The sequence below is a fragment of the Gracilinanus agilis genome, chromosome 6, assembly GCF_016433145.1.
Source record: "Gracilinanus agilis isolate LMUSP501 chromosome 6, AgileGrace, whole genome shotgun sequence".
Taxonomy (NCBI): domain Eukaryota; kingdom Metazoa; phylum Chordata; class Mammalia; order Didelphimorphia; family Didelphidae; genus Gracilinanus; species Gracilinanus agilis.
In genome coordinates this window covers 221,353,176-221,370,543 of record NC_058135.1, presented here as the reverse complement: position 1 = coordinate 221,370,543, position 17,368 = coordinate 221,353,176, and the positions used below count along the sequence as shown (strand labels likewise).

General features: G+C 37.8%; 1 protein-coding gene across 3 annotated transcripts in view; it reads right to left on the bottom strand.

The window, feature by feature from the left end:
* Positions 1-17,368, bottom strand: part of ZFYVE28 (zinc finger FYVE-type containing 28) — a 136,134-nt gene that overhangs the window by 51,250 nt on the left and 67,516 nt on the right. Inside the window, exon 7 of one of the 3 annotated variants that reach the window (XM_044681325.1) lies at positions 4,659-4,668. The exons of the other annotated variants lie outside the window; for them this stretch is intronic. Within the exon in view, the coding sequence (XP_044537260.1) occupies positions 4,659-4,668 (10 nt within the window). The remainder of the gene's footprint in view (positions 1-4,658; positions 4,669-17,368) is intronic. 3 annotated transcript variants of the gene reach the window in all.

Sequence of the window (17,368 nt, the reverse complement as noted above, 5' to 3'; positions counted from 1 at the left end):
GGCAGGTGTGGAAAAGTAGTAAAAGAGCCTCTCAGCCTAAGAGTTGGCAATAACTAGAGAGAGCAGAGGTGGATGGGGCAGTTGGTGGAGATCTTGGACACTATGGACTTTGGAGAGGCAGTGGTGGAAACTCTAGGTCTCAGAGAAGGCAGCCATGGAGAGAAGAGCTCTAGGAGAGGATTTGAATATAGATGTAAAGTAAACCTTCCAGATCCAGACTCTTGAATAGAGAAAAGGGGGCAGTTTTAGACACTGCCATTCAGTAGTCCTGGTCTTGAAAGATTATATGACTTGTTATAATTATTGGGAGTCTCTTGATCTATTTGAGATGGTAAATTGATGTACAGAGAGAATAAGATGACCCTTCTCCCTTAAAACAGTTGGCCAGGCAGGATCCTTCAGGTCTAAGAGGTATATCCCTTCAGGACCCACCTGGGGTTAATTGATATGTTGATTTGGGCTTTTTAGCTAGGATAAAGCCTGGTATTCTGACTGCGATTTCTCCCTTCCCAAAACAAGCTTGGAAACTGCTTTAGGAAGGTACTTTAAACTTTATATTAAGCAAGAAGGATAGGGGTAAAGGATTGTGGTATAGGAGACCCTATTCTACTGGTTACTAATGAAATCTCAACTGCTGGCAGATGAAGAATCAATGTAGCTTCCCTCTGGTTCAGTCTGGCCAAGACTAAACCAGAGTAGGTAAACTGTTGGGATATTTTGACTTCTTCTTCAATAGATCTTCAGCCTTACAGTTGAGTTATTTCCACCCTTTTCCACCCTCTTCTTCATCTCCTGCCCACTTCCCGGAGCCCTCCCGGGCCCTGGGAAACCTAGATATCTAGATGATGAAACTCCTAATGTCTAGGGGCAGTAGACACCAAGGTGGTGATCAGGTACAGGTTGGCACGGTATCTCAAGTACAGGAAGAGTTTTGCAGAGAGATGTTTGCACCCTCTCACTCCAAGACCAGGATCCACCGATCTCCAGCCTCAGCACAGGTCAAAGACCCAGAACTTCTGCAGGATTCTCAACTGCCCCTCCTCCTGCCTCTCGCATGACTTCCCTGGGAACATTCCATCCAACTGACTTATTTGTCAATCAAAGGTGATCTTCAAGCTCCCAGAGATTCAATATAACAGACTTGACCAGGGTTATACAAATATACAAGGTTATACTAATGCCAAAATCAATACTTGAACTTAGGTCTTTGGAGTCTAAAGCTCTTTCCACTACATACATCATCTTACCTCTCTTCTATATTTATTTTGTATCATGACATACAAGCTTTGCATTTTTCTATTTTCCATTATTGAAACAATACTTCTACAAACAGGTATGACAAAGGGAGGCAGGCCTACTTAATGACATAAAAGTCATTTTGGGGAACTCTATTTCCTTCCTAAACATTCTCAGCACCTCACTTAGGCCTTTCTACCTATTGCTCAATTGGGATGTCCAGATTGTCACGGGCCATGTACTACCTAGAGAAACATGACAATATTCCCATTTATTATTTTCATGGCAGAAGATTATACAATTGCATTCATAAATTGCAAATTGGTTTTCCTATTTCCTTTTCACTGGACATGTAGATAGCTTCTATTTTTTCCATTATTAAAAACAAAATTCTTACTTGTTTGATGAAGTCTTTCCTCCCTAGATACATTCACAGGATATAGTCTTAGTAGCAGAATCAAAAGATATGGTGATCTCTGTGACTCAATATAAATTCAGACTGTTTTCCATAAAAGGTTTAACCAGATTTTAGTCCTACTAATATTAAATATTTTTAGATATTTTGCTAATTTGAAGAGCATAAAAGTGGTACTTTGTTGCATTCGTTTTAATTTTTTATCATTATAGAGAGTGAATATTTTTCAAACAGTGTTATATTGAAACTCTGGGAGCAGAGAGTCTCACTGTTGATTGACAGGTGAAGACCATTGGACATCAGAATGTACCCAGGGGCCATGAGGACAGGGGAGAAAGCGGTTGGCCAATGGGGTATAAATACCCTGGCAGCCCTGGCTTTTGGTTCCTTTCATTTCCCTTGGACCTGAGATCTGTGGACCCTGGTCTATTGGGATTTGTGACTTGCTTGGTTCAACCTTGCAAGAACTCCTGTCTTGTACCTGATTAACATTGCCAACCTGTACCCAGACCATCAATCTTCTTATTCTACTGTCCCCTAGATATTTAGGAATTCAAACATCTTTAGTTATCTAGGTCTCCCAGGGCCCGGGAGGGATCCGGGAAGTGGGCAGGAGAAGAAGAAGTGGGTGGAAAGGGGTGGTACCTGCAGGCTGTATAGGCATAACATCTGGCAAGAAGAAGAAGAAGCTGAAAGACATCAAACAGCAGCTTGCTTGCTCTGGTTTGGCTGTGGCCAGGCTGAGCCAGAGGAGCTAGATTAAGCCAGAATCACTCACTTGCCTACAGCTCTGAGGGATTACTATTATCAACATTAGTTTAGGGTTTCTCAATTCCTCTTCCCATTTCCTACTCTTCCTTCTTTGCTAAAATATAGATAAAGCTATTCAAGTACCTTCCTGGAGTGGTTATTTCATCACTTCTCTGGGAAGGGAGCAACACAGTCAGATAAACATGTCCAAGGCTAATAGAGCCCAATATCCATCATTAATCAACCCCAGGTGGGACCTGAAGGGATACCATCTACTGACCTGAAGGATCCTGTCTGGGCACTGTTATAAAGGAGGGAGGTGGTACAACATTTAGCTAGGTGGCAAGACTCAGGTGATCTTGCTCTAGCCACATATCTGAACTATCACTGCTGTCACCCAATTAGTAGTGGTAGTATTCAGTCTACCCCTCATCCATCTCTATCTAGCCCATTTATTTATAACAACAGCTATTCAAACAATTTGTTTTTCCCTTATCAAAAATGGTTTGTTGGGGGCAGCTGGGTGGCTCAGTGGATTGAGAGCCAGGCTCAAATTTAGACTCAGACACTTCCTAGCTGTGTGACCCTGGGCAAGCCACTTGACTCCCACTGTCTAACCCTTACCACTCTTCTGCCTTGGAACCAATACTTAGTATTGATTCTAAGATGAAAGATAAGGGTTTAAAAAAATGGTTTGTTCATGTCCTTTGATCATTTTCCCCTTAGGAAATGGGTATTATGTTCACTTATAGCAATGTTCCTTATTCATTATGGATGATAGATTTTTATCAGGCATAAGATTTTTCTTCATTTTTCATTTTTGAAAGTGCTTTTTAAACATGAAAACCCTTTTATTTTTGTTTAACTAAAACCATCAATTTTGGTTCCAATGACTTCTTCCACTTGTTTGATAAAAGTTTTCCTTTTCCATACAAATGGGATAAATATATTCCTCTTCTCCCAATTTTGTAAGTTACAAACAATCATTTGAAATGATATAGTCAGTTAAAATTTCTGGTACATGATGTGGGGTATCTAAACTCACTTTTTGCTATACATTACTATCCAATCTCCTATTAAAAAAATTGAATTATTTCTTGTGTTTTTTTATACCCAGGCTATTAATTTCTTGGTTTTCTGTTCTGTTCCAGTGATCTATATTGTATTTTTTATGCATTACCAGACAGTTAAAAATTATTGTTTTATTGTATATTATAGTGTTTAATAGTATTGTATAAATATGTAGTATGTATAGTATGTATATATGTTTGTATTTTATAGTAAGATTGATTTTGTCATCTGGCAGGGTTTAGGTTCTTGTATATCAATTTTTTCGGTCTTTCCTGACTTGCTTTCTCTATGAATTTTTCTTTTAAGGAAGAATTACTAGAAGGTTAGCCCCAAAGTGGTGAATTTTTTTTTACTACAGCCCTTCATTAAGCTATATTCTAAGAAATGAGGAAGTGTGGAGAGAATAGCTACACAAATGAAAAGAGGGATCTTTGAAGCATTAAACCCTTTTATTATATAAACTATCCATTTCATTTTGTAAGACTGAGTATTTCTTTTATAAATTTAATTACTACATTATTTGGTACTTTCCACTAAAGTTCTATATTGCTTTACAGTGTATAGGGTCTCAAAGGATATATAGTAGGTGGAAAGGAAGCTCCAGCAGGTCCTACCAAGTCAGAAAGATTTCAAATACAGAGCTGGTGAGTGATTGTATGAAGATCCAAGCTAAGACTGATAAGCCTTATTACTAGAAGATGACATGAACCATCAAATCCACTTTGTCTTACATGGTTGCAAGTGGAATCATGGGACTGCAAAGTGGCCCATAGGAAGGATGGAAAACACCCACTCAAACTCCCCTGTGTGACTCTTCTCCCACTAATACTCCTTATTCCTAGAATTGGTATGATCAATATCCTTATTCAGCCCCAGGGAAATATAGAAGAATAACTGGAGGCTGCCTAGGGCCTCTATAGATTCCTAGGAAAATCCCACCCTTAGATGTTATGATATAGAAATTTCTCTTAAAGTCACTTCATAACAACCCAGCAGATGGTGAGTTAATGCTAAAGATTTTAAACCCCAACAAAACTGTACTTGGATTTTTCACTCCCATGTACAGGAGCTTACATAATAGCAGGGCAGGACTGTTTCCAAGCCTCCCAGGATCCCTGATCCGGAATGTTAACATAGGAAGGACAATGGATGAAAAATAGAGAAGTTGTTCCATGGAAGGCTGGACTTCCACTGGACTGTTTTGTTAACCCCAAAGCCTAGGAAACATGTCAAACATATCTTTGAAAAATATTGAAAGTTACTGGAGAATGAAAAGTTGTTAGTAACAAAGTTAATGTATGACATTCATTATCTCCAAGAAAAGATGTATGCTGAAAATGAAATTCCATGCCAACCATATGTATAATCTTTAAATTGTATAAAAATAAAAATAGCTCAAGCCTGATCAGAGCAGTCTCTGTGATGCATGGCTGAAACTCTGTCTCTCATCTCATTTCATTGACACTGTCATCCTCCAAGGGACTCCTGATCCTGTGGGCAGTGGGCTCCCTCAAGAAGACTGGCTTCAAGGTGGTAAATTTTTTGGCCATAGCAGCTCATTAAGGGGAGTGAGGAAGTGAAATCTGAATCTGTGGAGCAAATAACTACATAAATGAAAGGACAGCTCTTTGAAGTATTAAAAATATTTTTGAATGTATATTTAAGATTGTTATGATCTCATTTAAGGTAATATCTTTAAACATGATGTTATTGCCTTATTAACCTCTTAATACTTTCTCATTTTAACCTAATTTTATCAGGTATTATTAATGCCTCTCCTGAATTAGCTATAGATTGATAAACATAATCTGACTCTGATTTAAATCTATAGAAGCACTTTTATGGCATTCCATGGCTGTCTTCCACACCTCTACTGAGTCTTTTCTAGAAGAAGAAAAATGTTATGCTTTGGCTTACTCCTGCTATCTGTTAGTGCCTCCCTATTACCTCCAGTATTAAATATAAAATTTTGTTTGACTTTTAAAATCCCGCATGACTTGGCTCATTCCTCTCTTTACAGGTTTTTTTTTTTAAAACATTCTATTCCTTTCCACACAATCTTTGACCTAGTGACATTGACATCTAACATTTGTCAGAGGCAGGACTTGAGTCTTTTTGCTTCAAGGCCAGTCCTCTATCTACTATGCTATATTGCCTCTCAATCAAATTAAAAACAAACAAACAAAAAACATTTACTTTCCATCTTAGAATGTGTACTGGTTCCAAGACAAAAGAGTGGTAAGGGCTAGGCAGTGGGGGGTTAAGTGACTTGCCCAGAGTCACACAACTAAGAAGTAGCTGAGGTAAAATTTGAATCCAGGATCTCCTGTCTCTAGGCCTGGTTCTCAAACCACTGAGCTACCTCGCTGCAACCTACCCCCTAAATTTAATCTAACCATAAACAAAATTCCTTTGTTTTGTACTTTTAATTCTGAAAGTCTTATGGAATTTTACAAATTAAATCTAGCCTCTCCTCTTCTTTTGAGTTCAACTTCTTATCCATCTCAATTGGCAAGCCAAAGAACATGTACTGATGGACTGACTCAGTGGGAGTACCTCTTTAACTACCTGCCATAAAATGGAAAAGATACCTTCTTCACCTACTTGATTTTTCCTATGCAAATTCTTGAAATTATCTCTTTTGAGTGATTGTGAATTCCACTGAGGAGGTCTGGCAAAGTTCTGGGGCTTGGTGTGATTGACATATGGTCATGTGGAAAAAGGAACATGTTGGAGACTTCATCATCTAGGGGAAATCTCTTTTATTTAAACTTTGCACAGCATATTCTTAATGACAATGACAAATATCCTTCTGTTTTATACTTTCTTTGTTATTGAGGAAAAGAGGTCTATTAAAAAAGTTATCCACAGTTGCAGTTATCAAAAATAATCTTGCTTGATTTTAGCTAAGGACGGAAGACATCACCTCGGTGGATATGCTGTCTTATAGAAGTGTGACATGATCAAAGTCATGAACAACTTAAAAAGAAGGTGGTGATGCCACTCCTTATGTGGTGATGGTAAAGGACAATAGATGAACAGACCAAATAAATGCTGAATTATTGTTAATACTATCTCCTACCTCTGTACCTCAGAAATTATTTTGTACTTATTTTGTGCTTATTCTGTCCTCTTTTGTATTTATCTGTGTTAATGTGTGTTCCCTCACTACAATGTGAGTTTCTGAAAGCATGGATTGATTTATTTTTTGATTTTGAATTCCCAATATACAGCCAAATACCTACAATATTTAAGGCCTTAATAAGTGTTTGTTTTTTTAATTGAACTGGTGCTCACAAAACATTAAGAGAGGGGTAGGTAGCCCAGTTGATTGAGAGCCAGGCCTAGAGCCGGGAGGTCCTGGGTTCAAATCTGGCCTCAAGACACTTCCAAACTGTGTGACCCTGGGCAAGTCACTTACCCCCCATTGCCTAGCCCTTACCACTCTTCTGCCTTGGGGCCAATACACAGTATTGACTCCAAGACAGAAGGTAAGGGTTTAAAAAACAAAACAAAACAAAACATTAAGAGAACTAGGAGAAGACCCTTGACACATCTGATAAATCCCCTGGGGGATTTATAGAAGGACCTGGCCCAAATCTTCAGTTTAAATTCAGAATATATGAGTTATATAAACTGGAGGAAAGAGTTAGCATCAGTGAGATCATGGATCTGAGGATGGGCATTAACTCTCAATACCCTGGTCAAATATTAGAATTTAATCTTGGGATCTTTAATATACCTTTCTGTTTCCACCTCCATTTACTTTTTTTTTCTTCTTTTACCTTTGCCTGTGACTCCTTTCTGTAATATTCATTAACACTTGGGGGTGAGAGTGGAGAATAAAAGATTTGGACCCATGGCTCCATTGTATAGAAAGTTCTCAGTGAATAACTTCTACCAGTGTAGTCTGACAACTTTTTTGTCTGCTGGGGCCCTGAGAAAATGCTTCCTGCCTAGGATTATATAACCAGTGAGTCAGGGACAGTACTTGAATTCTAGTCTTCCCGATCCCAAGAAAGGCCATCTGTCCACTATATTTATTATAGCACCTCTCCTCAATAATTTTTATATCAGAAAAGAATACTTATTTTTTATCCCTCTATCTAATTTCATTTTTAGTTTCCAAACCATATTTGCAGCATAGTTTTATCTGTCTTTCCCATGCTCACCTTGCACTGAAGTCAACGAATATCAAGTAAAATGTTGACTTTGTTAGAAGGCTCTTGTTTAGTTCTTCATAAACTTTCAATACTTCTTCATCCTCTACAACAGATGTTGGTGCAAAAGCTGCAATTATCTTCATGGTGGTTTGTTTGCTTATGCACATTGTGGGCACTGCAAGGCAAGATGACCAAGTGTGCCATTAAATGATGTTTCTTGTTGCTTTTGAGGACATGATGAAACCAATTGTGCAAATTCCTTTATTTGACTCACCAAAGAGCCATTCTTCTATTTAGCTGCAACCTCTTTATGTCTTCTGGTTTCATTCTAATAAAAACGACTACATGGATACTGTTCAATACTCCCACAGTGTGTCAACTTGATGAGTGTTGGATAGAGATTGATCCACAATACCAACAGTTTAGCTTGTAGATGACCTATAATAAACTATAAGTTCTATGAGGTCTAAGATGGCATCTTATTTATCTTTGTATCTCCCTTAGCACCAACCTCAATGCTTTGTATACAGTAAGAAATAAAAAAAAATTCACTGGAAGTCACTTAATTTGGGGGGTTTCTGTTGTTTCTTCTATAAAATGTAATAATACCTTAACTGAGGTTTGACCAGATCGCTATGACCAATGGGTAAGTTACTTGATTTGCCAGGTCTTAGTTTCTTCACCTTTAAACCGAGGTGGTTGGACTAGTCTCAGTTGGTCTCTGATTCTATGAAACACTAGCTCTATTTGGGTGAAACAGCAGTAGCCCAAGATAAAAAGGTTGTTTTTGAAACCATTGAGAAAAACCATTTTGATTACTATTTTCCCTGATTCCAGGGTCAATATTCCTTTCTTGTCCCAAATTCTGAATTTGTTCATGAATTTGATACCATAGTCTGATTTTCACCTTATAAAGTAGTTTAATTCTTCAAGAACTGTTAAATGGCAATTATAAATTCAAACTATTAAAAAATGTTTCCCTACTGACATAGTCATATAAGTCTGGGAGTCATTCCCCAATGGTTAAACAATAATGAATAGTCTGCAACCAAATTGTAAACTATTCCCAATCATACAAAATGTTACTCCAAATTATCACTACCAAAAGAAATGCAGTTCCAAACAGCTCCGAAATTTGACCTCACTCTCAGTGAATTGATAAAGATGATGAAAGATGAAAATAGTTCATGTTGGTTCAGCTGAAGAAAAGCCAGGCACACTAACAAATATACAGTTGGTGGAACTGTGAATTGGTCTAACTATTCTGCAAAGTAATTTAAGACTTATGCAAAAAAAAATGACTAAAATGACTATACTCATTGATCCAGGCTAAGTATATATTCCAGGGAGGTTAAAGACATAAGAAAGGCCCCATATACATCAAAACAATTGTATCAATACTTTTTGCACTAGTAATAACTGGAACAAATCAGAAGTTCATCAACTCCAGAAGGCTACAAAAAATGTGGCATATAAGGTAATAGAATATTATTGTGCTGTGTGAAATGGTGACATGAAGAATTTCTATTACAGGAAGATAGAGGTGCCAGGATGCTGAGCATCCCAAATCTCCTGCAAACACTGTAGCACTGGGGCTTATGGATGCACCACTTTACTAGCCCCTGGAAAGACCCCTATCTAGTTTTGCCACCCAGTCCAGGGATCTATAGTCTCTGGGAGTCCTGTTGAGATCTTGGGATAAAGATATAGGATCCAAGCACAGCAGGATGACTGCAGGTAAGCCACTCCTGGAACCTTCAGAGCAGCCCCAGTACTCACATGCTACCTGAGTTTCATAGAGTCCAGGACTAGCTAAGCTTGAGCTATTCCTAAATGGCTATGTTGTACTTTGGACACATTCAGTAGGACCCTCCCTGCCCAAGTCAGGCAGGTACTCAAGCTTTTCCCAAACATGTAAGTAAGGAGAGCCTTGGGGATATGGAGGAAGAAACAGCAGAACACTTTAGGAAACAGAGGCAGATTAGTCCCAATAGGACCCCAACCTAGCTCTTGGCTAGCAGAAAATACAGCCTTAAGGTGTTCCAAGCAGGGTCTGGTATACACTATGGAGCCCCAGGCAAATTGTAAGGGAAAGGCTACATGCAAAATCCACTCAGAATAGATCTTGAAGCCTGTGGTGGAAACCCAACAAAGGAATAACTGTGAACTCAGCATCAGGGGGGAAAGAGCCCCAGCTGGAGCCTACATAGGGAGAGGGAACCTGTAGGCAGTCCCAGAGTCCCTTGAAGGAGGAGCCTGACCCAAGTGCTATCATCCAACATGGGCAAAGCAAGGCAAACTCCAACTATCATGATGGTTTAAGGGATGCCCACAGAGAGGATTAAGAGGTTGCAAACAGAAATGAATTGAAATATGATGGTGCCTTCAACAGATCTAGGAAGTATGGGAAAGGAGTAAATTCAGGGGAAAAAGATAAACACACTCAGTTTTCTTGCCCATCTCTGGTTACAAGGATTCAGAACTGTGCCATTCCAAATCCTTTGTCTAGCATGACCAAAACTGCTACTAGGTATGGCATCCAGCTAATAGGGGACAAGGTAGCTGTACTAGAGATGAATAAGTAATTTCTCTCTCTGCAGTTCACAACGTGAGACATGAAACAATATAGAAGAATTACTAAGGGGGAAAAGGGTGCAACAGAAATACTGCTGGACTGGGGGGATCATGGATTGAGATCTGGAGGGGTCTTCAGAAGTCATCCAGGCCAGCCTTTTGATTTTACAGATAAAGGAAAATGAGGCCCAGGGAATACAAATGACTTGTCCAAGGTCACAGGAAATTGGCAGGCAGAAGTTGAACCCCGGTCCTCAGACTCAATCCACAGTATATATATCTGAAGATACTTTACTTTGAATCTTGCCCTCCAAAACTTACTAGATGTGTGATTATAGGCAATTAACAGCTTTCCTTAATTTCCTCATCTGTAAAACGGAGTTAATAATGACTGTATCACCTGCTTAATATGATTGTTTTGAACATCAAAATGTGTAGTGTATGTAAAATGCTTTGCAAACTTCAAGGTGCTACAAAAATCTTGGTTAATTTTATTACTACTGCCTTTACTTGATCAGTTATAATTCAGCTGAGTGATCCTTCCTTCTGCTATCTAGTGGAATTTCAAAATGGAGACTTGTATATGTGCTTAGGTCCTATGTTCAAACTTACTGCAAATTCAATTTTAACCTCTGCCAAAACTAATGTGACAATAACATTCTGAACTCTAGAACACAAAGAAAGTTGTTCGTTTGTTCAGTTGTGTCTGACTCTTTGGGGCCCCTTGGGCCACTGCTTTTATGGGTTTTCTTGGCAAGGATACTGGAGTAGATTGTCATTTCCTCTTCCAGTGGATTCTTTTGTCAAGCAATCAGAAGTTACATGACTTGCCCAGGGACACAGGTAGGAAGTGTCTTAGGCTGGATTTGAATCCAGGTTCCCTGACTCCAAGCCTTGTGCTCTATCCACTGAGCCACCTAGATGCCCATAAAGAAATAGCTTTACTTAGTGGAATGTGTTTGAATAAAACCTATATATCCTTTTGAAAATGAACCCTGTTCTTTTAAAAATCCTGATTATTAATTTTAAAATTAATCTGTAAGTATATTAAACTTTAAAGAGAGGTCAACACTGAAGAATATAATACAGTCTATCAGACTTGGGCCCTAATCCAGTGATAGTGAACCTTTTAGAGATGGAGTGCAGGGCCCAGCTCCCACCCCACTCTTCAGATATAGTGCTGTGCCTGTTCCCCCCTCCATGCCTGAGACTGCATGCCATGCCCCTTCCCCTAACCCCACCACAGGAGAAAGAAAGCTCTCCCATTGTGCTGCTGGGTAGATGAGTGGGATATGTAAAAAAATGTCCTCAGGCACAGTGGGAAGGGGGAAAGGGAGCAGCTCCACCTGAGTTCCTCTGCCTTTCTGGTAATGAACTCTGGGAGAAGAAAGAGAGGGAGGATGGCTGCATGCCCACAGAGAGAACTCTGCATGCCATCTTTGGCACCTGTGCCCTAGATTTGCCATCACTACCTTAATCTATTTATGTTTAGTTTGGTTTTCATTATTTCCCTCAAGAATGCACTACAAGAGATATTTACATTTAAACAAAGGTTCATTCCTTCACAGATCAGCTTTTTTTTTTTTTTTTTTTTAAATCTAGTCCTGAAGAATTAACAATTACTCAAACGATTCAGAATTATGGCTGTACTACGTTATCAAGGAGGATGAGCTACAAAGGTAGAAATTTTAATCCAAACTTAGCAGAAATAGTACCACAGAATTTCTCAGAGAATGGTAATATCTTTTCCTTTCCAAAAGGTAAACTTCTTTTTCTTCAGTTTAGTTAATTAATACAAAAATAAAACTTGAAAATGACTGAAGTAGCTAGATAGTCTCAACGAAAAATGTGTAGTATTCATTCTCAAGAAAAAGAATTTAAAATAATTTAAGAATTGTCTTACTATTTTCGGCAACATTTAATAACATTTATCAACAAACATTTAATAAGAATCATGTTCCAAGCACTGTGCTAAGCAGTGAGGATAACAAAGAAAAGGCAAAAATAGTTCCTGCCCTGAAGGAGCTCACAGTTTAATAGGAGAGACAGCATAAGAAAAATGTACAAACAAAGCCCATACAGGGTAAACTGGAAGTAAACTCAAAGGGAAGGCATTAGCATGAAGTGGGTTAGGAAAGCTTCTTGTCCCTAAGATGGGATCTTAACTGAGACTTTTTTTTTTAAACCTTCTCATATTATCTTAGTAACAAATCTAAGACAAGAGCAAAAAGAGTTGAGACTTGTCCAGGATCACACAATAAGGAAGTGTGTGAGGCCACATTTGAACCCAGGTCCTTCCAACTCCAGGCCTCATGCTCTATCCACTATGGCCACTTATAGTTTCCCCCTTAACTGAGACTTGGAGGAAGCCAGAAAAGCCAAATAGTGGAAATAAGGAGACTGGGGTTCATAACCTATTTCGGCATTTTCTAAGACTATGGCCCTGGGTAAGCCACTTAATTGACTGCTAGGGAACCTGAATGCTAGGCAGAAACATATGTTTTGTTGGGTAGATAATGCAGAGTCAGAGAAGGTTTTTAAGAAAAGGAGTGGCTTGGGGACAGCTGGGTAGCTCAGTGGATTGAGAATCAGACCTAGAGAGGGGAGGTCCTAGGTTCAAATCCGGCCTCAGACACTTCCCAGCTGTGTGACCCTGGGCAAGTCACTTGACCCCCATTGCCCACTCTTCCACCTAGGAGCCAATGCACAGAAGTTAAGGGTTTAAAAAAAAAAAAAAGAAAAGGATTGGCTTGATCAGATCCCAGCATAAGGATGCTTAGTAAGCAATTATTCAAAGGACAGATTAGAGGGAAAACAAATTGGAGTCAAAGAGAATATATGAGAGGCCATTACAAAGGGTAGGCAAGGAGAGATGGAGGTCTGAACTAAAATTTAAATCTAAATGATCCCAATTTGCATAAATGAATTAATGTAACCATGTTTTCCTTTATTTATCAGTAGAACAAGTAACAGGAAACAAGTGGGTTTTCCACAAGTCAGGGGCATACCCAGCATATCTGACAATTGAAACAGATCACTCTTTAATATTCCCTTCCTCTTTGTGGCAAAATATTTTCAGTAATAATCATAAAATTAAACAGTAATAGTGGCTCAAAACAATAAGGTGTTATTTTATTGATTTTTCTGTGTGTGTATGTTTTTTCAAAAGATAAATTAATGTAGTTGAGATAGTGCTTTAATATTTTTCCTTTTCTGAAAAAAATAATATTTTAAAGTATTTTTTAGTGGCAAAAATAATCTAAAAAATAAAAAGTGGCTCATGACTCAAAGGATGAGAAGATTTGGGTTCAAATCCAGTCTCAGAAATAGCCTCAGTTGTGTGATTTAGGGCAAGTCACTCAGCCTCTCTTTGCCTCATTTCCTCAACTGTAAAATGAGGTTAATAATCATTGTACCTATCTTTCAGAGTTTTTGTGAGGATCAAATCAAAGAATATTTGTAAAATTCTTAGCACATGGTAGGTGCTATCTAATGTTTATCCTAGATAGCTAGATGGTACGCTGGGCTCAGAATCACAAAGACTCATCTTCCTCAGTTCAAATGTGGCCTCAGACATTTACTATCTATGTGATTCTGGGCAAATCATTTAACTCTATTTGCCCTAGTTTCACATCTATAACATGAGCTAGAGAAGGAAATGGCAAATTACTCAAGTATCTTTGCCAAGAGAACCCAAAATGGGGTCACAAAGTTGGACATGACTGAAAATGACTAAAGAAAAACCTTCTTTCCCCCAACTAATTTTAATCCATCTGATTTTATCCCTCTGGCTTAATATCTGACTAATTTTAACATTTTATTTTCTTGATTCATTTTTTAGTTTTATAATAATTGACAACTTAAAAATAATAAAGTCCAATCTTAAGGATGTTATTCAAATTCCAAATATTTGATGTATAAACTAAAATTTGTACCTATTAAATATAAATATCACATTTATAGCTTATACTATACTTCACTATGTGAAGGTAGAATTCTCTCTTGTTATTTCTAATGTAATCAATCAGCAACCTTTAGTTTAATCAATCAAAAACTGAAAACACCCCTACTTAAATTAACACTTGACCAGTCACTAGGTGTAAGAGTTCACAAGTCAAAAACTCTTACCTCCAAAGGGGACTGCTCAGCCCTGTGATTGGTTCCTGTGAAGAGGGGAAGAGATAGGAAATGATGTGGAAAAAGTACTATAAAAAGGCCATGGTTTCCTGGATTCTGGACTTCTACTTCTTCTCCTCTCTTCGGGTCTTCTGGCTTCGAGTAATTCCTGCCTTGGTGCTTGAGACGCTTCCCTTGGATCCTGTGGTGGTGAGTGGAGTGATTCCTTCCTTGGTTCTTTGGTGAGGAGACCTCTGCTCATTGGCACTTCAATGGGACACTCCCTTCAGCATGAGATCTGGTGAGATTCTTGGTGGTCTCAGGTTCATGCGCACTGAAAGTCCTCAATGGATCCTTCAGCATCTCCTAGCTTTTTGGATTTTGGTTTCCTAATTAGGACTTCGGATTCTGGAGAGATTCGCTTTTGGATTCGCATTTGCGGTCTGGAGACATTAGGATTAAACTTAGGGTATTTGTAGCTAGTCAGTACTTTGTCTCTTTATCTACATTTTTTCATTTTCACTCTTTCCACCTCTTTGTAAATAAAGCTGCTAAAAGTCATCTTGATTTAAACTGTAATATTTTAAATTTGGCAATCACAATATTACTTTAGAAATCTCATAATAGCATAAAAACTTAAATTTAAATTCTTACAACTATTAAAAAAATTTTAAATAAAAACTCCAAGTAATTACAAAAAATAACAGAACTGAAGTAACTCAAGTTTACTTCATCTTTATAATCACTGTACTATTATTGCTTATTTCTAATTTACTGTTTAAATGCAGGAATATGTAGCACCTCAGGAAATGAAGAGAGGAACTGTGTCTAAAGTGATCTTGATGGATTCCAAACTGTTGTGAACTTACTCCCTAAATGAAATGAATTTGTGGAGCTCCCTTAACAGAGCCCAATTGGTGTCACAGAAGCAACATTCTATATCTCAAACCAACAAAATATTTTTTCAGGGAGGAGTATTTTATCACTGACAATTATTTTAAAAGTACTGGTACATAGTGATAATAAAAAAGCAAAGAAAAATTTTAGTTGGTTTTAAAATTGTTTTTAAATTCTCTGCAGACAACGTACACCTTATTTCTACCCTCATGGTAGATTGCTTCCACCGCCCTATCCTTGGCATGCTGAGCCACAAGTCTCTTCTGGTAATTCTATGCATCCTCATTGTGCTATGGACAAAAAGCTGTACAAAATATGGTAATTTCCTAATGAATCTACAAAAACATCATCTTTTCCAGAACCAAGAGTAGAAGCATCAGTAATACCAGCAGGAACTCAATGGGCTGAGGCTATTTACACATTTAAAAAAATTCTCTGTTAAATTCCAGTGAAGTTTGATAGCTTATTTCCTATATATTGAATTATGTGAAAAGCTGGTGAAAACTGTAATACTTTCCCTTATGTCACTGAAAATCCATTTCACAAGTTTGTAACTGGGCTTTCAAATAGCAATGAGTAACTCATAACAAATTCTTGAGAGAAAATAAGAATAAATACAATTGTCTCACTATCAAAAGTGAAATAGCTAACAAGCCAAATGAATGTGTGGTTGCTGTTGAGTTCGGTCTAACTGTGGACCATATCATGCCAATGCTGGCTATTGGGTTTTTTTGGCAAAGATACTAGAAAGATTTTCCATTTCCTTCTCCAGAGAGTTAAGGTAAACAGAAGTTAAGTGACTTGCCCATGGTCACTATATAATTAGAATTTGCTCCTCAGGACTTAAATTCCCAGCATCCCACTTTCTTTCTCACATTACGTGATGATGTAGAGAGGATATAAGTTTTGTGTAGCCCTGCCTCTCACTCTCTCTTTCCCTGAATGCATTTTGTGGAAGTGGCATGAGGTGAGAGGTTGGAGAACTTACTTACGTGGGTTTACTTTTTGTTAGATAATTAGGTTTGAACTTCTGTCTCTTAGCTTACTTTCTTTCTACTTCAAGTGATTATTAATAAACTTTATAAAATATAATACCTGGAATTATTGATATTAATTTAAATCTTACAGTCACACAGCTAATATATACCCTAGGCCAAAATTGAGCTCAAGTCTTCTTGTTTCCAGGTCTAGTCCTCTATCACTGGACCATCTAGCTGCTCCTAAATAAATGTATACATTCAGAGGGGGGGAAACTACATATTTCTCATGAATAATTACAGGGTGGGACTAGATGCTATGTAAGTTTCTTTAAGCCTTAGAATATAATAGAGCCAATTTCTTACACTTGGACAAATATATTGCTCAAAGAAAAACTTTTAATTATACATCCTGCCAAAAAAACTTTCAAACATGCATTGCATATATGTTACTTTCATTTACTTGTACACACATACATGAACTTGTTTTTCAGTCTTTTGAGTAGTCACTCTTGTGACTTTTCTCCAATACATATTAACTATATATTAATATTATATACATTAGAAAAATGCTCAAAATAGAAAACAGAAAAAGATGAATCAATGATACAAACAATAATTTTGAAATTTTTATTGTTAATAGTTCAAAAAGCCTTTTTGTTCTTCCTAAAGTCCAGTCAATAAATTGGTAGTAAAAGCAATATGACTTGGCTTACTTCAATATACCACAATACTGAAAGTTAATGTAAAAGGTAAGGCCATCACTATCAACCTGAGAGAAGGATTTCTCACTCTTCATATGGATGTCATATGGATGTGACACTCTGACGTAGGGCTCAGTAATGGCATTAGTGACCTATGATTCCACCATTACAGAGAACTCCTGTGTGAAGAAACTCCCTCTACTAATGTAAGTTGTCTAGAACACTGAGAAGTTATTTCAATTATATAAACATTTATTAAGTATCTGCTATGTGCTAGCTACTGTGCTAAGCTTGCTCAGGATTCCATAGTTCAACTCCTTTTCACTCAATTTGGGGTTTTCTTGGTAGATTTACTGGAGAGGTTTATCACTTCCTTCTCTATCTCATTTTACAGATAAGGAAACTGAAGCAAATAAAGTTGTGACTTGCCCTGGGGCACACAAATAGTGAATGTCTGAGACTGGC